Here is a 27,494-nt window from a genome sequence, read left to right on the forward strand (position 1 = left end):
AAATAAAATCATACATAAAGACCTTAATGTTCCCTATGTAACCGATCTAGCCCGAACCAGATATCACTCCTTCCATTATAAACTCTCTAACCATTCAAACCCCCTAGTTTCTAATCTTGCATCCTCTTCCATTCCTGACAATCCTCCGAGGCGCCTGAAAAGAATATGGCCACGTGACCAGCTAATGTAAAATGTCAATAGAGTGCTACCAATGGGTAGTTTCTCTCCACGCCTGTACCACTCCAATTTAGCTTAGATCAGATTTACTAAATGTATTATAATGTACAGTTGTAAATAGCAATAAATAACTATGTAAAAAAAAATTTTTTTTTACATTGTAAATTGAAGAAAGATAGATCTAATTTAACATAAATATTACTAGATATTTACAAAATCTATATAGAATCTTTAGATATATTACGTTGGGGAAAAAGAAATCCATTATTTGTTTGGTACATGGCTGTAGCAATCGATATCTCGTAAAGCATCGATCAAAGAATTTCAGATTTATGTTCATTGTCAAGGTGACATTTTGCACTAAAAAAATCTATTAGCTGTTTTTTTTTTTTTTTGGTCCATTCAGTTGTAAGTTACAGGGTGTTAAAGATAGAAGTCAACAAAGAGAAAATTCAAAAAATTTATATAACTTTTTTTTTGGATAAAGGCGAAAATGCAAGCTATGCGGCTCAAATTGTGAGTGGTATTTATGGTCCCGATGCTGTAACAGCTAATTACGCATTGGTTTCGTCGATTCCGTTATACCGAATACCGTTTCCGGGTATTTTGATGTTAAAGACGCGCCTCGCACTAGTGGGCCCGTCGTCGAAAATGTCGATTATATCACAGAAATAATCGAAGTTGACCGGTATGTTAGTAGTCGTAGTAGTTAGGTGTCCTGTTCCATCAAGGCAATGCCAGGCCACAGACATCTATATTGGCTCACCTGAAACTCCGAGAGCTTGGTTGGGAAGTTTTGATGCATCCACCATGTAGCCCGGACCTGACACTAAGCGACTACCATATTTTTCTTGCATTACAAAACTTCCTTGGTGATAAGAAATTGGCATCAAGAGATGACTGAGAATTGATTATTAGAGTTTTTGGCAATAGGGACGAAGACTTCTCAGAGAGAGGCTATTATGAAGCTACCTTTAAAATGGCAATTATAGAAAAAAAATGTGCATATTTGACCCAAATCGGACTATCCGAAACATGTTAGATAAAGTTTTGAATTACACGTAAAAATAATGGATTTATTTTCCCCCAACCTAATATAATGTGTATATATTATTTTTCCTTTTCTTTTATTATTATTAGAATATATCTTAAGATTCATGATTTGTTAGTTTTTTTTTCCTTTCTCATTTATTATTTTTTTACATTAGATGTTTTTGTTTTGGTTACAAGTTGAACTTGTAAACATAAACAATTATTGTTCCTTTTTGTTGATTATTTTTAATTCATTCGTGTTTAATTATTTTTCATTTATATAATTAGGGTTGGGCACCCTATAATTATGAGATGATATATTGTTTTGTTCCATCTGTTTGTTTTTTTTTTAAATTTTAAATATTCTCTTAAATATTGTTATTTATTTTTTTCTTCTACAATTTATTATTTTATTTATAAACTTAATGATCTTTTACTGGAAGAGTCTTTGGAATTAAACTGGATTTGGTGAATGACACAATTCTTCCATTTTGAAATAAAATAATTTATTTCATATAATCAGCAACAACGTTTCGGAAAATATCCCCCATCTTCAGGTTGCTATAAAACCAAATTCAACAAAACCCATAACATGCGCTTACAACAACACTAAAATATCATATATACTTCAAAACTATTTACCTGATAAAAATAACCTATAAATAACATATAATCATCTCCTTTATTGTCATTCTTGCTAGTATATAATAATATTAATGTCATTTAATAATTAAAAACTATTTAAGTGTTAATAGTCATACATTTTAGGAGAGTAATTACCTTCCTGAAGGTTATCTTCCATTATGATAACAACCATATAGACTATAAAACACTTTTCTCCAACCTCTATTACCACAAAGATGAACAATTAAATTAAAAATAAACAATTTTTCAAAAACCATTTCTTTCTACTTATTATATAAAACTATTTTCTTTTATAATTATAAACTCTTTTTTTATACAATAGCAAACAAAAATGACTAAATTAATTCTATATTATATAAAACCACATAAAAACTAAAACGTTAATTTATTTATAATATCCGTGTAATGTGTGCCTAAAGTTTGTGTATCAGTTTTATAATTGATTGCTTTGTCAATGTTTTTTGTAATATGTAATGATTCAATTATTTTTCTATTCCTACTATTCTTAACTATATCTAAAATTTCTGGATTATTAAAATCAAATTGATGTTTATATTTAATACTATGTTGTGCCAATGCTGTAGTTTTGATATTATTTATAATTATATCACTTTCTATTTTAAAATTCTGTATTATACCCAAAGGCACTAATGCCTCTTGTTGATAAGTATTATTCTAAATAGGAACTAGTCTCTGAATACATAAAGAATATTATTATTATTTTAGGAATTTTCCTTATTCTGGGTTTTCACTGGAAGTTGCACCTAACGTGAAGTAGGTCAAGGGTGAAAAAAATAATCTTTAATATTAATGAATTTTCTGACTCACTGTCTCGAGAAACACAGCTTTCTGCATTCGTTCCAGAATATTTAATGACAGATCCAGGTCCTTAATGCTCTCCGTAGTCGTCTCCGGGCTCAGACCAAGGAATGCACCCTGACTTTGTCGAGCTTATACAGTTGGTTAAATTCCTCTCCTAGATCCTGATATTTCCAATTTGTTTTCGGCTACTATCTTGTGAAGGTTGTCATCCATTGGCACGCCTATTTCCACGATAGTTGCATATTTTCCTCTCGTAGAGATTAGATTAATATCAGGCGTATTATGAGCAATTGTGTGATCGGTAATGATGGCCTAGTCCCAATAGAGCTTGACATCTCGTCTACCAATGATCGCTCGAGGGCTGTACTTCTAATAATGCCTGATGTCATTCAGGAGCTATAATTCTATTATTGTGCCTTATTATTGTTATTATTATGTATATTATATTGTAGTAATACTAATAATACCTACATTCCATTATTATAATATACAGCCACGTATTTAAATTAACTGTAAGAAGATTTATTAGCGTACTATTTGGGGCCCAAAAGGGTAATTTTGGTGGCCTCCAAACGAAAACAAAAACATAACACCGCAAAGGCAATTTTTAACTTAAAAGAACAAAGAAAATAATTACATCAATTCAAACTCCACCAACTCAGCAATTAGCCAGTTAGGGTGAATAAACAGGAAAAGAGGCCTCGACAACATGAATTACAAAGTGAGGACGAAAATACCACATTAAGAACGGAGGGCCAAGGATAGTCCAAAACTACAGAAAGAACCATAATAGCAGGAAGCCGACATGACAAAGGCCGTAACAACCGGATCGACTGTTGTTATTTATTGGACACATTTATTTACATACGAAGGTTTTTTACTGGACCGAGCGTCAGCCTAACAATGGATTCCAGTAATAGTTTGGTAACTAGTGATAGTTATATTTAAAATTAATGAAATATGGTGCGCGCATCCAACTTACATTTTTTTATGACTCCCTTCTGGGTCATTTCTGACATGTTATCTAGAGGTGACCAACCTATTCTAACCATGGCAGAGGGTCAAGATTTCGTGGGATCACCTCTTAATGAAAAAAATCAACACCCCAGGCTGGATTTGAACCGGCGCCACCTGAAATTCTATGGTTGCTAAGACCTGCGCCATAACCACCTAAGGAGCGGACGGCCCGCATCATACACCTTTAACTTAACATCATACTTAAGGATGAAATTAATCCTTTAACATTTCAAAACCGGTATTTTTGTATTGCTTTGGACCATAATATTCCCCATTAATATATATTTTATGATTAGATAAGAGAAAGTAAAATCATAACAACCATGGAAAAACAATAATTATCAATTTAGTTAGGTGCAGTGAAACATGCACATTCCTCATTGAAATGACTTTATTTTAAAATAAGTCATAAATTATTGGAACATTTCAGGACCTCGGCTCTACAATCAGGTACATTACAAATTTAATTGGTGCACCCACAATTTCATTTATTCAGTACTTGCAGACCCTGCAATGCATCGCTAATGATATAGTTGAAGATCTATACACATTAATTGAAGGGTATTGAAACATGCACCAAAAATGCAGAAAAACTGCACCAAAGGGCACAAACCGAATCTAATTAAACAAATTAAAACCAGATATAAAATAAAACGTTCGAAAAGTTTTTCTTCATTTGGAACTAATATTTCGCCTTTATAGAGGGATTAAATCTAAATTTTAATGTAGCTTAAAAGATGAGACATTCGGCTATACAACAATAATTAGTTATTTAACAATAAATAGTTGTTTGTAACTATTTTGAAACTATATTCCTCCCATGTACTTCATAGGTCGACTATCTGCTTATTTATAACTGCTCATGATGGGTATAGCATTGTGAGCCTAACTACTCCTTTGCACGAGACTATACCCCCTATAATCAATTGTAAAAAAAAAAAAACAACAAACTGTATCAATGATCATGTAAGGCCAACAAGGCCAATCTGATGAAAAAGAAATAAAAAAAAATTACATAAAAATGAGTAATTGGTAGGTTTATTAACACATAGAGGTACTAATTTTCCCTGGACCACAGTATAGCAACAAAATTTAGGACTGATTTAATATTTTTAAATAAATTATTGTTTTTTTCTGATTCTAAGACTCACATTCTCATAAGTGAGTACATCCAGAAAATCTTATCTCAGTTGTGGTAGATAAAGAATTCAAACAAACGTAGGAGTTTCATTCTTGAAAAACGTCTGAGCTTCTATTGATAAAAATAATCTATAATTAGGAATGTTTACAAAAAGGCAAAAAATATATTACACAATAGATTATCATTTATTTTATTTAATCATTATCTCAGTAAAAATGTATTGCGCAATCATCGTACTATGCTTGAAAAAAACTTGGGGGAATATGTTATAATGATAATCGTGATTACGTTTGTGCCATGTCATGTCTTGAAATGTAAGATTTCAATTCAATTATAACAAATTAAGTCCATATAGTTTCAACAATTCTTTCTTAATTCATATCAAATGTCCAAACGTTTCGGCCATGATTAAGGACAATCTTAATTCTAGTTTCACAGCCTGAACATTAATCAATAAAATTTGCAGACTATTAAAATTAACCTGTTACATTTCAATATAAATGATATTATTTGCAAATTAAGTTGTCCCACTATCATTAAAGAATCAACACTTCGGCCAGGTTGGACGTGTAATAGGAATTAATGAAAAATTGTTCAGACTACATGGATATAATTTCCTATAATGAATGAAAATAATCAGTCTCCAATGAGATTATAAAAATATATGTACATATTGTAAAATTTTAACAGGTGAGTGAGGGTTAATTTTTCAGTTTCAAAGGTTAAAAATAATATACCAAAACGTACGATACGCAATATATTCGCTAACAATATCCCGGTATCGATGATTCATTACAAGTGAATGTAATTGATTTTCAAATTATCATAAACTTAATTTACCATTAAATTGTTTTATTTCTTTAAGTTTGTCGCAAACCATTTTTTTAAAAAGTGACAAATAAGATTAGATTAGACACTTATTAAGTGATATGTGGCTTTATAATTTAATTAAAGAGACTTACATGGAATCCACATACAAGACTGAAACGACAAGTAACTGCTCGAAGATTTCGATTGCTACATCTTTTTGACAAACGCTCTAAACTTCCCATTCAATACAAAAAATTATTATACACTATGATGATCAGACCAATTTGGACATATGGAATTGAGCTCTGGGGCTCTACCAAATTCCTCCTGCATCTAATCCTTACAATCCAAAATCTTACGTAAAATCCTTGATGCTCTTTATTACGTAACAAATAAACTCATCCACAAAGACCTTAACATCCCATTCGTTGCAGATTTGGCCCAAAACAGATATGCGTCTTTTCATTCCAAACTTCTTGCCCATCCTAACGCATTAGTTCTCAATCTCTCATCCTTAACAATTCCTAATAATCCTCCGAGGCGTCTGAAAAGAAGATGGCCACGGGACCTTCTAATTTAACTTAACGGGTGGTTCCTTCCCAAGATTTTCATGTGTAAATGAAACATTTCGCAGCTTTACTTATTGTATTTATTATTTGTACAGTTGTAAATTACATTAAATAAATAAAATTAAATTAAAAAAATTCAATTGACGTGGTTCCCATTTTACATTTCATATGCGGAAAAATGAGGAAAATGTTTTTTTTTTTCAATATGCTAGATATATATCTCCAAATGTATGGAGCGCGGTTGTACAGTGGTAAGGCTCTATGCTACTAACTCCAAGGACCCGAATTTGAAACAGACTGTGGCAGATAATTATTTTCTGATATACTGTAGCCATGAGTCAACCCTGTAGGATCTAGAGCCCTCCTGAGATCCATCTAGCCTCACAAAGACGGTACTCTTAATTGAGGAAAAAATTGGTGATTCAAAGTGATCTTAAAAAAATCACCTCCTTGTATAACCTTGTTGTTCTTAAAACAGTGCTCCCTTACAAAGTACAGAACCTATGACCCTCCAGGGATCCTAGGGGTCCATATTATTATATATCGCCACATGTTTAAAAAATAATTGTGCTTAAATAAAATATAATAAAAAAGGTTTTGATTCATTTTTACAGATTTCTGTAAAAAAGTAAAGTTACTTTCCCCATTCTGCTCCGCCATACCCTACGTACCTTAAAATGAAAAACTTGAGACCTACCATTAACATATTGATAGCATTCGCCTATCAGAAACGGTGCTGGTTCGACTTTTATTTCATGGTAAACCTTCAGAATAAATTTCGAATTTTCCACTTCGACTAAAACAGATTGATAAACTATAGGATGGTCCGTCTTTCCAGCCCTAAGTTGGTTGAGAACATAAAGACATTAAACCTCAGTTAATTTTTATATACAATATTACCTATTGCCCACAACTGTGTGGCAGATTGTAATATCTATCAATAAATAAATCTATCAAAAAAAATGTTTATAGAAATAAAAAAATTCTACTTTCAGTTAAGTAAGAAATATTGGCACTGAAATGTGAAGTTAATTAAACTTTATAATATTATTCTATGTCCATTTCATTTGTTTGTTCTTTTATTTTTTGAGTGGGTGAATGAAACTAAACTTTGATTTAAGACAAGAGATCGCAGATGAGTAACAAAATACCTATTAAACAATGAGCAATCGTTTAGGGAGAAACTATTTGGTGACTAAGGCAATCTTCAGGACCGATAACGGAGGCTGGGTCCAAGCTTCGAGTTACACAGCTCAGATTTCATTCGTCACCGAGGCCAGCTGATTAAAGGGCGCACTCTACTGATAAGATAATTTTCAGGGAAGTCATGGGGAGCTGTCTCAAACTTCTGACTCGATGCTTTTAGACAAGTAATCCAATTATTTCGTTTTTCACCTTTAGAATATGACGTCAGCAAAGAGAAAAATCACAGAATGATAATTTTTTAAGTCGTCGAAAGAAAGAGAATTCTACGACGAATTCCACTGCTTGAGCTAAGAGTCATTCAATAAAAAAATATCTCTTAAGGCTTTTATATCGTTATTAAAAAACCAATAAAGCCATATGGAGAATTTAAGAGTTTTAAACGAAGGGAACATGGATATAAACAAAAAAAAAAAAATTCTCTTTAAGTCGTACCAATGGATTACAGTTTCGACCAAGATACATTCAGTTGCATAATTTTCTAATATAAAATTTTAAAATATCATGCGAATTGTTCTTTGAAAGAATATATTAATTGTTTTTTAAAAATCTTCTAGAAAAAAAGGAGTGTTTCATATTAAAAAGTATGATAATTAAATGATTATATTGTAGTATTAGTCGATCGAATGTGTTTGATCGTAGTAAGAACGACCTCACAGCAATCAAGTACATACTTTTTCTTATTGAACTTATATATTTTTATGGTAGATAGATGGTTAGGGTAGCAGTCAAGAAATATTCACAAAATAGCAGGAAAATTATTTATTAGTATTCTAAATAAATAGTTTTAAATACTATTTATACAAATAAATAGTTTGTACTTTTCTTAACCAAAATTAGGACCATCTGCCAACGATAAAATGATCATAGTTTTTAAGGTGAAGTATACAATCATACATACACTTTAAAATATGCATATTTCACCCAATCATGGGATACTCTTTATTTCTCTTTTTTTTTTAAGTACCAGTGACACGGTTGGAGGGCTGCGCTGGGATCTCAAGAGCCCGGCTCTACCCTTCATCCGTGGAGGATGGAGTGGGCTCGGGGATCCTGTAAGTGTAAATGTTGTACATAATAATAGTGGAAATGTGATTAGGGCTTTTATTAATTTATTTTTATTGTTATATTAGTTCAAACTTTTAAATATTTTATTTTATCCTTACTTCTTCATGTACATAGTTTGATTGTAGTAATTTTATTTATTTTTCTGTATAGAGATTTTATTTATTATACATCATTTTTTTTAAATTAATTTTTCTTTTTTTTAAGTTTTGTATTAATGTGATCATTTATCGCTATTACTTATTGCCCCAGTTTGCAGCAAGGCAGATTGTAATATTTGAAAAAATATGTAACTATGTGACGCTCTTTAATTTTTTTACTTAAGCCATAGTTATGTATAGTTATACATTTCCTAAAATCTATAAGAAAAAAATCACTAATCAATAGTATGATATTTATAGGACCCATTTTTCTCTATTTTCAAATTCTGTTAAAACAATTGTCAATTTGTTGTTAAACTGAATTTCATTCAATTTAATGTTCTTGTCATATTCGTTAATATATCTCAACAGTATTTAATGTAATTCATTTTATTTTGTTCACTGCCGTTAGAACATTTAAAAATAATATAAAATAAAGTTAACAACATAAAATACTGCCGAGACATAGGAATGAAAATGAAACGGATGGGTAATTTGATGAAATTCAGTTTTAGAATAAAATGACGAGTGTTTGATACAAGGAATTAGATTTGAAAATAGACAAATAATGGGTTCGAAACATCAACTAAATAATTGACAAAGGATAATTGGAGTTTTAATGATATTTAACGTTTTTCAGAAATTATTATATATAACAGTATATAACCCTTAGAAAATTATATATATATATTAATAGTATTTTAGTACTTATTTTTTGTCTATTTTCAAAACGTGTTAGAGCAGACGTCAATTCGTTTTAAACTGTATTTCATACAATGACACCTTCTTGTTATGTTCATTATTATATTTAAGAAATATTTATTTCCCTAACAGAAGTATGAACATAAAAAAAAAGTGATAGAAAACAAGGGAAATAGAATGAATAACATAAAATACTGCCGAGACGTAAGAATGAATATGACAACAATGGGTAGTTTGATGAAATTCAGTTTTAAAAAGGTTAGTTCGAAATATCATCTAAGTGATTGATAAAAGATAATTGGCGTTCTAAGCATATTTAATTTTTCATGAAATTATAATATATAACAGTATATAACCCTCAGAAAATAGTGAGCGATATTATTTTGAAGAAAAAAAAAAAAATTTACTTTAAAATTAAATACAAATAATCACTGATTTAGATTATTTTATTTTATTTATTTATTTTTAATGGGAACTATATTACCCAGTAAGTACACATACATAGAAAAACAATAGAGAAGATTTGGACAATATTAAAAAAAAAAATTATTTATCTTAAGAAATATTTTTTTTTGTTTATTTAATTATTTGTAGGCACCAACCACGTTTTGGTTATTGTTGCCTTAATTTCCTAAATAGCAAAGAATATACCTGTAATTTAAGACTTTTGGGCTCTACCCTTGTACTGGGGCAAGGTTCCGGATTCATGGCAACTACTATATTGAAATATAACTTTTTAAAGATTACTCTTATTGTTCATTCTATTCATCAAATATTCTCAAATAATATTGAATATTTTATTAAATAATTAAAATAATATTGAATGAAAATGAGATATATAAAAAAAATAATAAAAAGGTTTAGCTTAAAAATGCAAGCAATTTACACTAAACTTAATACCAATATTAACCTTAAAATGCAAATTTCCTAAAATATGTACAAAAAAATTATGAAATCAGCCTATAAAGAAACCGATGATTCAATTTACGATAAATGTTAGATAACATGTTCAATTAAGGAATATTTAAAAATAGAATCTTGAAATATTTCTTATAACTAAGCAATATTTCATAATAATCTTATCTGTTGTCAAAGAATTATCGACACGCTAAGAGTGCGGTAGTAATCTTCGGGCTCTATAAGATATAAAAATCTTTATTTTGATTTCATCTAGCCCCTAATTAAAGGCTTAATTGCACAAATAAAGCTTTTAATCCAGGAAATACTATAACAAGAGGACTAATTATTGTTCAATCCTGGGCTTTAAGTAATAAAAAAAATAAAAAGGATATGATCAGGGGTGTTATAAATATTTATTTGCATATAGCAAAACGACAGGTGGATGGGTTCTTATTTATTTATTGTTTATTAATTTATTTTGTCTCGACCTTTATTTATTCTCATCTCATTTCCTTAGTTTTCCGTCACTTAGTGTGTACAATTTTTGTTTTTCATTTCTCTTATATCTACGTGTGTAAAATTTTTGTTTTTCATTTCTCATATATCTACTTTTCTATTTTTATGTGTTATTATTAAATATAATGCTCTAAGTTATTTATTTTTTATATATGCTTATTACTGTTTATCTTAATTTTTATGTTCATTTTTTCACTCACCTTTCACCCTATTTTATGAAAAATTGAAGTGGCTTTACCTATCCTTCCGTCGTAAATATTTTCTTGCTTCCTTCCTCTACTAAGTTATCCAATTCCGTTGTCCATCGTACATCTCTGATATCCTTCAATTTAAATCCTCAGTGCATTCCCGCAATACCCGCTCACGACTTTCAGACTTATATGTAACTACTAATCGAACCGCAGCCTTTGGTAGATCGTTCCTCATTCGTTCCTCTTCTCTATGGGATTCTATTCTCTCCTTCATTCGTAGTTCTAATATCGTTGCAACCTTCAAATCCAGTCGTATCTTCGATCACCTTTTGTTCATCCAATTTCGGAAGAATAACAATTGAAAGTTTCAAACAGGGTTTATATCTTTTCTGTAATTTAAGATTTCCGTTTATTCTTGTAACTATGTATATTACAAGAAATTGTACCTTTCCATTTATTATTTTTAGTTTAATTGTATTTGATTTTTGTCTTTTTTTTTTCCTATTACTTATTATCAGAAGTGTTAGTCATCTTATGTTTTATGATATGACCTATGGTTTTACTTTATTTGTTCAATTCTTATTTTATATATTCTGTTAATTATTGTTGTTCATTTTTATCTTCTTAAATTCATTATTTTATTATATTTTATGATTTCATTTTTATTTTGTGTTTCACTCTAAGGCTCTAAAGCCTAATATTGACACCTGTAATATTATTCTAAAGGGATCAATCCCAGAATAAATAATATTTATTCAATCCCAGAAAATTATTTGTATATTTACAAAATTTTTAACCCCAAGGGCAAGATCGATTAAATTGTTAATAAACAGTATGTAGTACGTATTGTGAATTAAGGAAGTAAAAGTTTTAAAACATTTCACCACCACTCAATGAAATATCTTTCCTAATTATCATGGACCTCATATCAGATTCAGATATGATGAAAGTGAGAAATGTAAATGTGAATTAAGGTAGATTAAGATAACAATAAGAATGCAAAGTAAAATATCAAACAAGAGAGAGCAATCCAAGGTGTGCAAACAAACTTCGTTGACTTAAGAGAAAACCTTGACTCACACGGTGCTATGTAAATGTGTCTAAGAAACTAAAATGCCAACAAAACTTATCAACATTTGAGAACAAATAAACAAAGATTAATTTTGTATGATTTTGTTCGCAACAAGGTAACGTACCTTTCTTAATTAAAAGATGTCTTTGAGCCTTAAAATTTATTCGAAATTTTTAATAATATTAAAAATTTTGTTTAAAAATTATTTTGTATTTTATTCATTGCTTATATCCTTGAATAGTTAAAGAAGTAATAGTGAATAATAAGTGAGTACATTGTATAATATATTCGAATTAGACAAAGGAATATAAGGAAGTTCCGTATCCCTTACAAACCATTGGATTACATATTGCGGTTCATTAAAGCGCCCGTCACAAACAGTCACGCGACACCTGTATTAAGATCTACTCTTTGACACCTCGAATCTTAATCGAATCACGGAATATATCAACGAGTGGAGCAGTGTGTCCTTCCTTGTTTGATCAATGGGAGTAGTTCCGAGGTACAGCTTTCAGCCATCTTCATAAATACTGGGGAATTCAGAAGTGGTGGGTGGCTTGACTGTTGATTTATAATGATCAGTTCATTTAGGGAATCCGTTAACAAAAAAGACTAAAGTATTTTTTTCCCTCAACCTCCGCGTATTAAATTTTGTTTTAAACCTCTAACTTGTTTTTAAACCTATTTTTTAGATACCTCACCTTGTTGCACACATATAGCATAAGGGGTTTAAAAAATGCACTTCAATTGCACTATATTTGTTGTATTAATTATAATTAAATCTGTACAGCTACAACCGATGAAGGGTCAGAGGTGCAGAAGTTAGTAAGGGAGTACTGTAACTAGACCAACGGTTATACAAGCTGGTGATTTGGTCAGAATCACGCTCGACCGCCAGATTCTTAATAGCATACGGATGACCACAATTAACCATTTCAGTTTTATAGCTAAAAAAACGAGTGCCATTTATCAATTTTGGTAAGTGAGTAATATCAATTATTACTTTTATAAGACAAGATAAAGATAAAAACGGGTTCCATGGAAACCTGTTAACAAAATACATATGGAACCCAAAGTCCAAATTTTTGCTAATACTGATTTTGATGACTTTTGACTAGTTTAGTATTGTAGAGAATTTCATCATTTTTCAAATGGGGCGTTATTGTACATCTACAAAATAAGTGGTGGTAATTCTTTATAAAATAAACAAGATAAACTATGTTTTATTCCCTTTAGACCATTTCTGATGGTCCTGAGCATCCTTCCAGGTTACCACTCAATTACCAGAGTGACCAACGCGACTTTCTAACCAAAGCAAGGTTGCGTTTTCTGTCCGCGGGGCCGCCACAAAATAAAAATCTACTCGCCTACGCCGAAATCGATCGAGCGTCGCTGCAATTGCGATGTTGCTAAGGTGAACGCCTTAGAACACTCACACACACAGGTTTAAATTAGGTTAGAACTCAAATTATCACAATTTATACCAATTATCATACCTCTGCATTTTCTAGTGTATAATGCCAACAGGGGCTGCAACAACTTGTCCGGTATAGAGGAGAAAATCTAAAATTTCTTAACATTTATGACCGGATTTCCAAACATAACCGAGTTCTAGGAAGTATTCTCAGAAACACATCATTTATAAAAATAAAATAAAATTTACCGTAACTGGATATGAAGCAGATAGTCGGGGGTGGTTGGTTAACAATTATTTTTTTGTGGACGTTTCGCCCCTCTTGGCAGGACTTCATCAGGGCTGTTATGCTGAGAGGCAGGCAAAGAATGTCTCAATGATGAAACGTCGGCAAATAAATAATTGTTTGTTCCTTTTTTGACCGCACTCCCGACTATTTATTTCCTTCATATTCTCAGAACATTCCCGTTTCCTAAACGGTTTTGGAAGACCGACCTCTCTCCATTTCTATTTTATAAACAATTTTGTGTTTAACCTCCTTATATATATAACCTCTTTGAATGATCTTTTACCACAATTTTCGCAATTTCAATTTCTAAAATTTCCCAACTTTTTGTGTTTTCAAATTATTTGTGGGAGGGGATGATCTCTCACTCTAACGACGTTCCTGAATGCATAATTGTTATAGAACATTTTCTGGATTGGAGGGATTCAATCCGTCACCATTGGTTAAACCTTGACCTGTCCCAAGCTGTTCTCTTGTGTCAAGGGTTTAAGCTTAAGTAAGATGGGAATAAGATCGATCAGCGTTTTTCAACGTAGTGTATTCAACGCTTAGCAGCTAGGAGAGACAGTGTTGACTCTTATGTAACAGATTCTTCGTGACGGAAGGAACCTGTTACCGCAGCCGGTTCTTTAGGGCTGTCAGAAAATTTAAAAATTTATAAAACCAACATTATATTGTATAAAATATAAAACAAAAAATTGCACAGGAATACGCAAAAATATAGACTTGAAGATATAAATTCGTTTTCATAAAACTTTAAAGCTACGTGGAGATTAAGATTCGTTAGAAATGCAATGAACGTTCATGATAGTGGTCAAAGTTCAATTAATTTTGGATTAGATCACATAATGAGAGAAAAACCAATTATACTGACAGTAAAATTTCGAAAGATATTATGTTTTTTGTCCAAATCATTAACGCTGATGATCAATGAAAATTCGTGAAGTAATTAAAAAAAAAGTTAACTGTATAATACAGATTTAAACCGAAAATAATGCTTTATAAAATGGTGTGGTTTAAAAATTTCAAAATGCATTGCTATAAAATAAAATTAAAACAAACCATCTTCTTCCATACTCAAGTTCTGGCTATAAAAAATTAGTTGATTTTTAGAATATACTTTTGAACTTCTAAATTTATGATGTACCTTGATAAGAACTAAGGTCCTCCATAAAAACTTACATAATATTAATATACTTTATTCTTCGTTATTAACTATAAATTTTCTTCAGACAAGAAACAACAAAACTTGATAAATTATAAGTTAACAGTAATTATCACAAATAATTTATATATCATACCTTATCAATAACATTTCAAGTTAAACCTTAGGTTTTAACAACACTTAAATTAATGAGCTGCAATTAAATACACAAAGTTACAAACTAATAAACCGACAAAATTATGGGTTAAAACCTACATTTGAGGGCATTCCTCCCAAGGTTTTTACGACATATAAAAAATCTTGTTTACAAGCAAGCGAGTTCGGAGACCTACAATTCACAACTTATAAAACGATCGCAAAGGTTACTATGTTGCCCTTGATTTTGTCTATAACCGGGATCTTTCAAGTTATATTTATCAAAACTACGGTATAATTATTACTGCAGTATTAGTAGAAAAAAGTTAATTTTACGCATTAAAGTAAAATTGTTGCTTGTGTACACTTAATAGGGGTTATAAAAATGTATTCAATCATCTCAGAAAGAGGTAATAAGTTGATTAAATTCTTAGGTCAAAGATATAAATAATAGATGTGTAGAGAGAAGAGGAAAAGTATATAAACATGAAATTCTATATCATAACACTTCATATCTCAGGAACTAAATAACCTATTTAGGATTGTTAATATGAACCAGATATGCATTATTATAGATAAATTGAAGGTTGAAATTAATTATTATGAAGTAAATAAGGTACTATTACTTACGTTATGTCCCTTGGAAGTGTCATCAAAGCAACGTAAAACCATCTGTAGCCTCTGCCAGCAGCCAGAAAGGCGACCAAGGCAACAATTGCCAATTGTACGACGAAGGTGAGCCCCATGAAGTACCAGAGAGTTCCAACTACCACTGCCAAAAGACCAGCAACGACAATAATCTTGAAGGTTATGAGACACAACCGCCGTAGGAAAGCTACAGAGCGACTGACCCCACGACCGACTTGAGCTTTGTCACTGCCCACTGGATAATTGCTTTCTATGTCCCCATTCTGAAACAGAGAGCGCTCTCGTGAGTATTGTTAGAACTAACATGTCTTAAACTCTTCAATTTTCTTGAAAATATTACATTTATATTTATTATAGAAAAAAAGTAACAGGCAATATGTCTTAAAATCATTTCATTAAAAATTTTAAATTAATAAATGCACAATTATTAAAGTATTTTGACAATAAATAGATAAAAACTTAAAACTGAAATTATGCCAGGTAGAGATTACTAACATGTTATATTAAAAATTACTTTAGCATCAATCTATTTCACATTTTTCTTAAAATATAAAAATTAAAGAAACATTGATAATTTTACAGAAGACTACCATGATTAATTTCAAGGTTGAAACTGTCAAGGAAACTAGTGCCACCATAAGTTTTTAGAGGGAAGGTAGGTAATTATTTATATAATACAATATAACCTGTATAACTAGAATATAAAAAGACCTAGGATTTGTTATTACTAAAAGAGGCTTTTCATTTACCTATTTTTCCAAATAGGCAGGTTTAAAATGACTGTAGTCTTATTTGTAGAGAGTCCTATAAAGAGAGGTCGAAATGTATCATTTCTCATTTATGAAGGTGAAAATATAAAAAAAAAAATTGTATCCTTTTTCCTTTTAAATGTACGTAATTTTATTTTTGAAAACAATACAAAACTTATGACTTAAACAAATCAGTTATATTAGTTTGTGTTCGAGTGTTACTAACGTTAAGGAGTTTCTCAATGGTATAAATTTAATCAAATATGCCAGGATTATCAAACGTTTTTATTCGCTTGTTTATTTTACTAAAACCTTAGACAGTACTGAAAAATGAAGCATGTACAAAAGAAATTCAAATGTTTGTAAGCAAAGTCACAACCTCTCCAAACCTAATAAATTGCCACTAAGTCCCAATTATAGAAGTAATTATCAAAAAAATCTAAAAAAGTTTAAAAATTCTCAGCAAGAGAGGTATTTCAAAGCAAAGTGTAGGGGCCTCATTGTAATTATCAGTAGAAGCGGTTTCTAAAGAGGATTTCTATGGAAACTATTTCAATAGCATGATGAATGTTTATTGAATTCATCATTGATGGTGCAGTATTTTATAATTTTTGTTCATCATCTGTTTTTAATAATGCAAGTAAATAAATAATTAAAAAACCTAATGAAAAAGGTCAAAAATGAAGTTACTTATCAATATCTCACAGATAAATAGCCTTTATTTTGACACCTCTAACACTTAATTACCTTCAGTTAACCACAATTAACACAATTGTTAAGATATAGTTAACAGAGTTAACTTCTGCATTTCCAAATCTCCATAAACTTTCTGATAACAGTTTATCAGTTAGTTTTATCTATCTAGTTAGTTCACATTATCTAGTTAGTTCACATACAAAATGTAACAACACTAACTTTTCCATTTTACTTCAATAAGTAGAAAATACCTTTATTTTCTATTTATTGAAGTAAAATTGAAAAGTAAAAAGATAAGGTACTTGGATAAAATATCCTTATTTTTTATCTAAGTACCATTTTTTTTTTTGAGGAGGGGGGTTCAAGTTAACCTGGTGCCCTGCTTACCATGAAGCATGATATATTAATGAATGAGATAAATCACTATTTCAGGAAAATTAGAGATTTATTCATTGAAGTTTATTTCAAATATTCTTTTCTATATAGTAGCTTGCTTGAATTTTCAGAACATTAAATTGGTTTAGTGTTTAGAAGTTAAAATGTATTTAAACTGATAAATTTACTTATTAAATTGATTTATAAAATCTAAAATAGAAATAAATATATGCTATATATGAGAAGATGATCAGGGTTGCAGCCAAAAGAGAAACAACAATAGTTGTAAATAGTCTTTTGACCCTGACCATCTTCTTATATATAAATTTTTACGGTCAACTATATATACATATAAATATATGTTAAATTTAATTTTTCTCAGATTCATTCATTTGTTATAACATAACACTTTCATTAACTCATGACTTTAATTGCTATTTGGTTTTATTTATTATAAATAAATCTGTACCGCTTTAATCCATACAGAGCCCAGGGGTGCAGTACTTAGTAAGGAAGTACAGTTACTAAAAGAAGGGTTATGCAAGGAGGTTATTGGGTCAGAATCACCTTTGGCTGCCATATTTTCCCCTAATTAAGGGTGCCCACAGTATGAAGTTGGGTGGACCTGGAAGAACTTCCAAGCCCAAACGGTTGACTCATGGCCACAGTAACAGAATAAATAATTATCCGTCACAGCTGGATTTGAACCCGGGTTCTTGAAGTAAGTAACATAGTGCCTTACCACTGAGCAACTCGGCTTCCTTTCATTTATTACATTTTTATATAAAAATCTGTAATGAAAAATATAATTTGCACAATGTTTAAAATTAAATGATTCACAACTATAATCCTTGATTTTTTTTATAATTATTTTATATAGTTAATAATAAAAAAATCAACTATTTTAACCAAACAAATTTCAAAAATATGCTCTTCTACTTATACACCATGAATTTTCATCAAAATCATTTCACTGTTTTTTTTTAGAAAAATCTATTCATAGAGAAAGTATATGGTATTTAAAAATATATATATATATATCCATTTTAATAGGTAGTAAGAATTTGAGATAGATAAATTTTTTAAATAAACAAAATTAGAAATACTTAGGGAAAGAATTTTGTTTCGAAACTCCGTATTTAAGGCCTCTAAAACTGTTTCAATGAGAATTAAACCTATCTGATATCAAGATTATCTAATATTACATTGATAAACCAAGTTTAATTAGAATCTTTAGAGCCATAAGTCCATAAAAAGGCACTTCTGGTTAGTGGATATTAATGAAAACTTTGCTGTCATCTTTGTATTGTATTGTACGTCAATCACAGGCTTGTCCCAATATAAGTCAAAAGGTTCATCAAACTGGTAGGAACAAATGAGGGAAAAGGAATTGTAAGGGAAAACATGTACTGCATAATTTGATGACAGTTTTAACTCGATTTGGAAGAAACCTTAATATTTCCTTATTTAATTTTTAAAAATACAGTAAGTAAATAATTGAAAAAGATACAATTAAATAAATGCAAATATGATTGTAATATAATAGCAGCATTGACAGGCACTGTTAAAATATTTAAAAAAATAGAAAAATATATTAAAAAGTTCATTTTTACTATTCATGGAAAACCCGAGTGTTTTTAGAAGCTTCTTTCATTGAGCCAATATCTCAAAATTATGAATTCAATGTGATCTTTCCTTTAACCTCTGTCTTCAGGCTAACCAAAAAAAAAAAAAATCTTGTATCAAAACAAACATATTAAATCACTCATTCGTAAAACATGGTAACTGAATGTTTTATGACCAAGTGCCTCATTTCTCAATATACAAAAATATGGGTCAACATTCTTTACTTTGAAAATTTTAATTTAAAAACTTGAATAAAAAGAAACAAAAAATTTACATACAGGTATAGTTTATGTGTTTAGAAAATATAAGTTTTGGTGGATTTTTGAACATTAATCTCAAGTACTTAAAAAAAAACGAAAAACATGAATCTACAAAAGTTTATAAAAATAAAAGAATGTAAAATGTAGTTTGCCATTGCTCAACTCCTTTTATTTAAAAAATTGAAATAAACAATTCAGATATGGGAATTCGAAGTACAAAATTATGAGGGTTATTAGCTTTTTACATCTAAAATGTTGTCTATAACATAATTAGACATAGTATCCACTGCACAGCAAATTATGAATCATTTAAAAATGAGGTGTTTATGTAGATTGATATGTATAAATTTATACATTGTACTTTTATTAATGTACTCTTTTCCTATAAGAAAATATTATTTTCATTATCCTAATTTAAGTATATTTATATCAGAATTTTTTCATCTGTCTTAAACTATGTATAGGCTGATTTCATCTTTGTCCTCTCTTGTTTTCAAAAGCTTTAAGTTTTCACAACTTCAGTAAAACTTTCAAGTACTAAATTTTGACTTAAAAATATTTTGAATCCAAAATCAAACATTTATCAACAACTTGATAGAAACATTGAGACATTTTAAGCCTTATTCTATGATTGATGAACACTTGACTATTTCCTTCATGAATGTTAAAAATGCACTGTAGTTCATTGTTGAATAATTACTCCTGGCCAGCAGGCGATTAGGTTCATATTGAGATAATAATTCTCTGAGTGAGGTTTAATTATATTTTGTTTAGCGACGGTTTTATTTGTAAACATAAACAAAAAGCATTCAGTCTTGTTTCGGTAAAAAACTGGCATTATACAAACACTCTTTGTCAGCATTTATTTATCATTTGTGTGGCAAACCCCTTTTGAAACACTTGTGGTATTTTTTGTTTTTCTGTAATCATGAGTCGATAAGAATGAATAAAGAAGAAATAGTTTTTATTTTTTATCATTTATTACTTTAATAATGATTATATAATAGTGTAGTAATGTTACCCAAAACTATAATAATTTTTGAGAAAGGAATAGTTCAAAATGGAGAGACAGAATTACAATGGGTGGATATCGTTCAGGAATTAACTCTAGTAAAGACAAAATAGGACATACCTAATGAGCTAAGAACCTTTAAATCTCCAGCTAACCAGAAGGAATAATTCTTCAACAGTGAATTTTCAACAATCAAATGTTCATCGATCCTAGATTAAGGATTAAAAGTTTTCATGTTTCTATTTTTGATAAATGTTTTAAAGGTTTGATTTCTGTGTCAAAATTTAGTACTTATACGCTTTATTGAAACTGTGAAAAATTAAAGATTTTGAAAACTAGAGGAAACAAAAAATGAAATAAGCATAGTTTAGGACTGGTACAAAAATTCTAGTGATAAAAATATACTTAAATCAGGATAATGCAAATAATATTTTCTTGTAGAAAAAAAATACATTGATTAAAGCTCACATGACAATGATCAAGATAAGATTATAAGCAGATAAGAGAGTATAAATGGTTAAATAATCATTGATACAATTAGTAGATATATTTGTGACAGATAGATACAGAAACAAATTATTTCTTAAAATTATATAAACTAAATATTGTTTCATCAACATAATTGTTTTGCAGTAATTTTTAAATTTACTATTCAGTACAATGCTGATTATAAAATACAATTTAAAATCTGAATTTCTCTTATAATATCTTATATTTTTTGTTGTATAGTTTTATTAAAAAGAAAACTGAAAAAAAAAAAAAAGAAATGCTGCTAAATCATTTGAACATGCCTATTAAAAATTAATAATATATGTTTTTCCTATATAATTTGAGAGTAGTATAATATGCCTAAAGATGAGGAAATAGATTGTTTTAAAATATACAAATATAGAGGTTAAAATAATTATAGTTGCTGATTAAATATATTCATGAACTTTATATATTATAAACAACTTTATTTTGATTATTTATTTTGTTTTTTCCTGGGATTTATTCTTTTTTCATTTATTATCTTTTTTTTTTTACTATTTATTTGTGATAATAGAGTTAATCACTTCAGGATTCTTATGAACATAGTATTCCTAGAATTAAAAATGAATAGGAAAGAATATGGTATAATTTCATAGTAAATCTATTTAAAAAATAAATCTTTGATTATTCTGTTTTCAAAAATCCAATTTCATAATAGCTTGTAGAAATTATTTAAAAATAATAAGTAAACTTAAATTTTATTTTTATTTTACACTGTTTTTTGTTTAAAAACTATCTTTTAACTTTGTTGACATAAAATTAATATTATTAAATACGAATCACAAAAATTAAGTAAAAAACTTTATGAACCACATTAATCCACCTTATTTTAAGGTAAATTTGTAAATAAAACTAAAGACTTAGTAGTTGTTTAGTTTATTCGATATCTATATACATTTTTAATTTCTGTAACGTTTTCCAACATTTTAAAATCTATTTTCAAACATACCATTTATTTGTATTTGTGAGATTGTATTTAGAATCTAGTTTATTCTCAGCTGTTTACTAATTGTTTCAGTAGTTTATTTTTAGTATATTTGAAAATAGAAATGACTATTAGAAATAAATAATGTAAATTATATGTAGAAATAGAACAAAACTGTGATGAGTTTTATTTATTATCATATAATTTTATATTAAAATAAGGTTGGCTTTATGTGGTTCATAAAGTTTTTCCCTTAGTCTTTATGACTAATGTTTAATAATATTAATTTTATGTTACCAATCTTAAAAGATAGTTTTTAAACAAATAACAGTTTAAAATAAAAACAATGAATGTTTATTTATTATTTTTAATGTTTGTTTTTTAAATAATTTTTGCAGTAATGCTTAATTTACTAGTCAGTACGATGCAAATTGTCAAATACAATATAAAGCATGAATTTCTTGAATAATATCTAATATTTGTTTATTGCATAGTTAATTACATGTTGCAAACTAGAAAACTAATTAAAAATAAATAAAAAAGATACAAGGTAGAGCCATAAAATGATTCTGTGACACAGCATAAAATTAATTTATAAGTAATTGAGCAGAAGCTACCATGAAAATTGTTTAAAACAAAACTAAGATGATTTAATTTTTTTTTCAAATAGATTTATAATGAAATTTGATTGTCTTTAATTATTAATGTATCATATTTTCTTTTTTTATTCTAGGAATGCTCTGGTCCTAAGAATGCTGCAGTGATTCATTCCATTATTCAATAGCTATCATTTTCCAATTGAGAGGCAGTGTTTATCTATAAAAGCTCCCATTCCTATACCTCTTTCCATGGCATTAGGGACTCTTTCAGGATGAAGACGTATATTCTGATGTTCTTGGTCGTTTATTGCGTAGCAGAGAAAGAGATTTGGAATGATCAGACAGACATGCTATTGGAATATTTTGGCATTGGTTATAAAGAATCCAATTCCACTGATATGCCAATCATGGATTTTACAAATGGCACAGTAATCATTAGAGGTGCTCGATTGGGAGATATAAGCACGTTGAGAAGACTATCCGATGTCGTATTAGAAACAAAAAATGGAGATACAAGAGTTTCAGGGACTTTTGGATTAGCAGATTTCAAGCTGATAATTCCAGATATCAGGTAAAACTTATTTTATTATAATATTTTACTGATTATAGAAGAATTTACTGTATTATGAGAAGTAAACATTAATTTTTATAAAGTTATAAACTTGTATAGTCTATACAACTATATTAGAATTTTTTAAAATTTAATATTAATTAAAAAGATTAAAAGAAAAACCTTTTGAACCACCATGAAGCCATAGCTTTTTTTAAAAATAAAATACTATAAAACAATAAAATTTATCATTATTTATTTTATTCTATACATAGACACTTCAAACTTCTGTAACATTTCAGCTATTTCAAATCATTATGTTTTTTTGGAAGATTATTGATTGACCGTGTGTATAGATGAATGGAATATGGTCCAGGTGCGGACAAAAAAACTCAAATAGTAAATGGATATACTATTTGAGTTTTTTTGACCGCACACCCGGACCATATTCCATTCATTATCTTTTTCACTCCTCTTACAATATTATAAACGATTTTGTATCATATAGCTCTTGGAAGTATTCATAATAATTTAGAAAACTTTATTTTATACCCTTTATCCACTTTTTTATTCTTTATATCATAAAACAATGTTTTGGACTCTTCGGTCCATAATCAAAGTCTACAAATAAAAATATTTACAATCAACATTTTTACAATCAAGATACAATTACAATCAACAAAGTTTACATTGCATTTTAATTTTAAAAAATGTTTACATATTTATATACAAATAATTCAATATTTAACTATATATTTACTTCACAAATTTATAGCCATATATACATCTAATATGTTTTTGAAATTAAGCCAAATTTCCTAGGTATTGTTCTTATTTTTTTTCTTAACTCATTATTAATTTGTGGACATGTGTAATTTTAAATTGAAAATTATTTTTATATCTTCCAAATTCAATATACATAACTCCTATTTATTTTTTTTTATTTTTCATTTGTGCTGTTTTCCAAACATGTTTTTACAATCGAAAGTAATTTTTCATTCAAGTGATTATTGACATTAAATTGTCATTTCAAATGACTTTTAAATTGCATCTGTAGTTCCGAATTTCCGAGCACTGAGCCCTGCATTGTTATTACTTTGGAGATTTGTTTAATACTCTTTCTCGATATTGTGAATTGATTTTAATTTGTTACCTTAATAATCACTATTGCTTTAAAAATCTATTTTATTTATTATGTCACACAACTGTTGATTGTAAATAATTTTATTTGTAGAACTTGATAATGGGCAGAAGAACCCAAAATGTAGTTTTGGTGATATGAAGAACAAAGAAGTGGATAAAGGGTAGAAAATAAATTCCTGAAAAGAAATATAATAATGTTTTAAGAAATAAAACCATTTGAACTTAAGTTGTAGGATTATAAGTAATTATTTATATTTAAAGTTATAATTTATTTTAAATTCTACTCATTTCAAGCTGTTTTTTTACTGAGCTAATTTGTTCTTTTGGGCTTCCATATCTTATTCTTTATCCCTAGAGGAACTCTAAGTAAATTTCCCTTTTTTCCTCTTCCAAACATATTTCACCTTATAACAACTCGATTTATAATGAATTATATATCGGTAACATTTTATCATTCTTTCAAATTTCTTTGAACCATTTTGTATTCATTAACAAGCTTAATAAACGTCACTTATAATCACTAATAAAAAAAAATTATACTCATAACTATCAGTGAAGCTAATTAAAAAATCAGACTGTTTGTATAACAAATATAATTAACTTATTCTTAAATATAAATTAAAATTTATAATTAATTAAGTGTTTAATTAAATATTTTGTTTATAAAATTTTGTTGCGAATTTTAATTTTTTCATTTTCATTACATAAATATTATTTTGAAAAATAATTTTTAAAAGTGCTATCATTACTAACAAATGTTCAACTGATTCTCTTTTAGATCTAACAACCAATTATGATAATTTGTAACAGTCTATTAACAGTAATTGTATCCATTGCTACACTCACTGCCGAGCTAATAATAGATTAAATTGATCCCCGGCTTCAATAAATCCAACACCTTTATCTTTAAATGCATAACACTGAACATTGTAATTTATAGGATAAGACATTAGCAGTGAACATATTCTTGTAAATATCTTTTTATTTTTTTTAAATGATTAAATACAGAGTAAATTTATAATTTCAATTTTGTTGACTCCATTATTTTTAATATAATATTTCTTTCTTTTTTTATACTATCATCAATAAAAAAAAAATACATATATATAACACAAAAAAAAAAAATGTTAAATTATAACAGGTTTTAATGGAGTAAAACTTTTGCTGTAAAAAACTAATTAAAAGAAGGAAGAAATAGCTCAAATATGCCATTATTTTTTATCTTATCAAAAAGTTCTAAAAGAAATATAAACACTAATTCTACAATTATAATAATAAAACAAGTGATGATAAATTGAAGATGGATCCAGAGTATGTCCCAAAACAAGTGATGAATTGTTTGCATAAGCATAAAACAAAATTTAACTAATCATCAGGGCTGTTATAGGTGGGTATGTATAACAATGAAAAAGAAATTTGAACCCATTTCATGTATAAACAAATATATATATTGTAATATCCTGATTTGAATAAATAAATAAAAGGAAATTAAAATAGTTTTTATTATTCTCATATCTAAAGGATGACATTGATGATTACAAGGTTCAAATGAAAAGATTAAATATTAAATAGGTATGAGAATTTTATTTTAAATTATCTATAATAATATTGATCTCAGGGCAGGTTTTCCAGATTCAGAACACAGAACACTCAACTAAATTAATAGCTACTTTTACAAATATAATTAAATCCTATGTAGAGCAAAATAACTAATCTAATCTGATGACAGATGGGTTTTGATGTCTTCTATCTCAAAAAACTACCACTGACAGAAGACAAACGGTCTTTCTTCCTCGGTCTTTTTTCAGGATACGTCCAATCCACCGGCAATCCGAACAAAAAGTGTCTTTCTTTCTTTAATTATTACTCTTGTTGGATGACCCTGACTCTTATACGAGGAGAAGATGGTTGAGGGGGAGGGGGGGGCAGTCAAAATAAAACACAAATAAGTTGAAGTAACTTATTTAATCGTGCCAGCGTTTAGGTCAGAATTTTTAGCCTTCATCAGGGCTTAGAACAGAACAAGATAACAACCAATGAATACAGAAAATAAAAAATAAAATATAAACAGAATGACATAAAGTAAATAATTGTACAGAGCGGAATTAATAAAATAAAGTGATGAAAGAAGTGGAAAATAAAATGTATACATAGGTAATTGAATAAGTAGGTAAAATAACAATTAAGGAAATAGAATAAAAATGAAGTTATATAATGCAAAGAAATATGAATACATTAGTTTATTAATAATTTAAAAATTAAAATTATGGAAAGAAAAAGAAAATTGAGAGAAAGAAAATATATGTAACAAATGATATATGTATTATGTTAATACATACTGTAATACAATATGTATTATTTTAATACATAATGTTATATTTGCCTCTTTACCTAACATTATGGTTACATATTTCATTAATTACATATATTTTCTTTCTCCCAATTTTATTTTTCTTTCCATAATTTTAATTTTTAAATTATTAATAAACTAATATGTTCTTTATATATATAATTATTTTACCTACTTATTCAATTACCTATGTATTTTCCACTTCTTTCATCACTTTATTTTATTAATTCCATTTTGTACAATTATTTACTTTATGTCATTCTGTATATATTTTATTTTTTATATTCTGTATTCATTGGTTGTTATCTTTTTCTGTTCTAAGCCCTGATGAAGGCTAAAAATTCTGGCCGAAACGTTGGAATGATTAAATAATTTACTTCAACTTATTGTTTTATTTTGACCGTACACCCCAACCATCTTCTCCTTGTATAAGTCATCCACTGTCAACTATCTCTCATGATTATTGACCCTAACTCTTGATGTCTTCTTCCTATTTATCTACCACTGACTGTAAACAAGGGATGGTCAAACATCATCTCTCCTGCGAGCCCAACGAACAAGTGTCCTCATTTCCTTTGTTCATTTTCTTGCTTTGATGTTCAATTGTCGATTCAAAAAATCTATTGTAGCACAACTGCTCTAATTCACTTGCGATGATTCACAATGTAAATACTTCATTGATAATTGTTATCATCTTCTATTTCTATTTATATTGATTTGTACTATAATTGTGGTAGAGAAACAACAAAAGTTGAAAAATTTCAATCTACTCACTCAAGATAGCAGTAATTCCACAAATTTCGGAAGGATGCGTGCCACCATTTTGAAAGATTTGAAACGAGTTTATTTGACCTCCATAACTTCTGAATGATGACATTGGTTAGCTTACTTTTTGTTTTAAGAAAAGAAAAACAACAGATATTAATGTTTATACATAAAATAAAATATAACTAAAACCACCTATGCATTAAAAACAACTTTTTATTAAAAAATAGGATATTACAATATACAGATATAAACAAAAAATA

At 28.6% G+C, this 27,494-nt stretch overlaps 2 protein-coding genes across 2 annotated transcripts in view; one reads left to right on the forward strand and one right to left on the reverse strand.

The window, feature by feature from the left end:
- The window catches only part of Fatp1 (Fatty acid transport protein 1), a 230,682-nt gene that overhangs the window by 104,522 nt on the left and 98,666 nt on the right, over window positions 1-27,494 (reverse strand). Inside the window, exon 2 of the mRNA XM_014423360.2 lies at window positions 15,633-15,913. Within this exon, the coding sequence (XP_014278846.1) occupies window positions 15,633-15,913 (281 nt within the window). The remainder of the gene's footprint in view (window positions 1-15,632; window positions 15,914-27,494) is intronic.
- The window catches only part of LOC106682480 (uncharacterized), a 12,194-nt gene continuing 896 nt past the window's right edge, over window positions 16,197-27,494 (forward strand). The window contains exons 1-3 of the mRNA XM_067049141.1: window positions 16,197-16,305; window positions 17,957-18,191; window positions 22,558-22,994. Coding sequence (XP_066905242.1) covers window positions 22,696-22,994 — 299 coding nt within the window. The 5' untranslated portion in view covers window positions 16,197-16,305; window positions 17,957-18,191; window positions 22,558-22,695. The remainder of the gene's footprint in view (window positions 16,306-17,956; window positions 18,192-22,557; window positions 22,995-27,494) is intronic.

The sequence above is a fragment of the Halyomorpha halys genome, unplaced genomic scaffold (assembly GCF_000696795.3).
Source record: "Halyomorpha halys isolate HHAL.00 unplaced genomic scaffold, Hhal_1.1 Scaffold417.1, whole genome shotgun sequence".
Taxonomy (NCBI): Eukaryota; Metazoa; Arthropoda; class Insecta; order Hemiptera; family Pentatomidae; genus Halyomorpha; species Halyomorpha halys.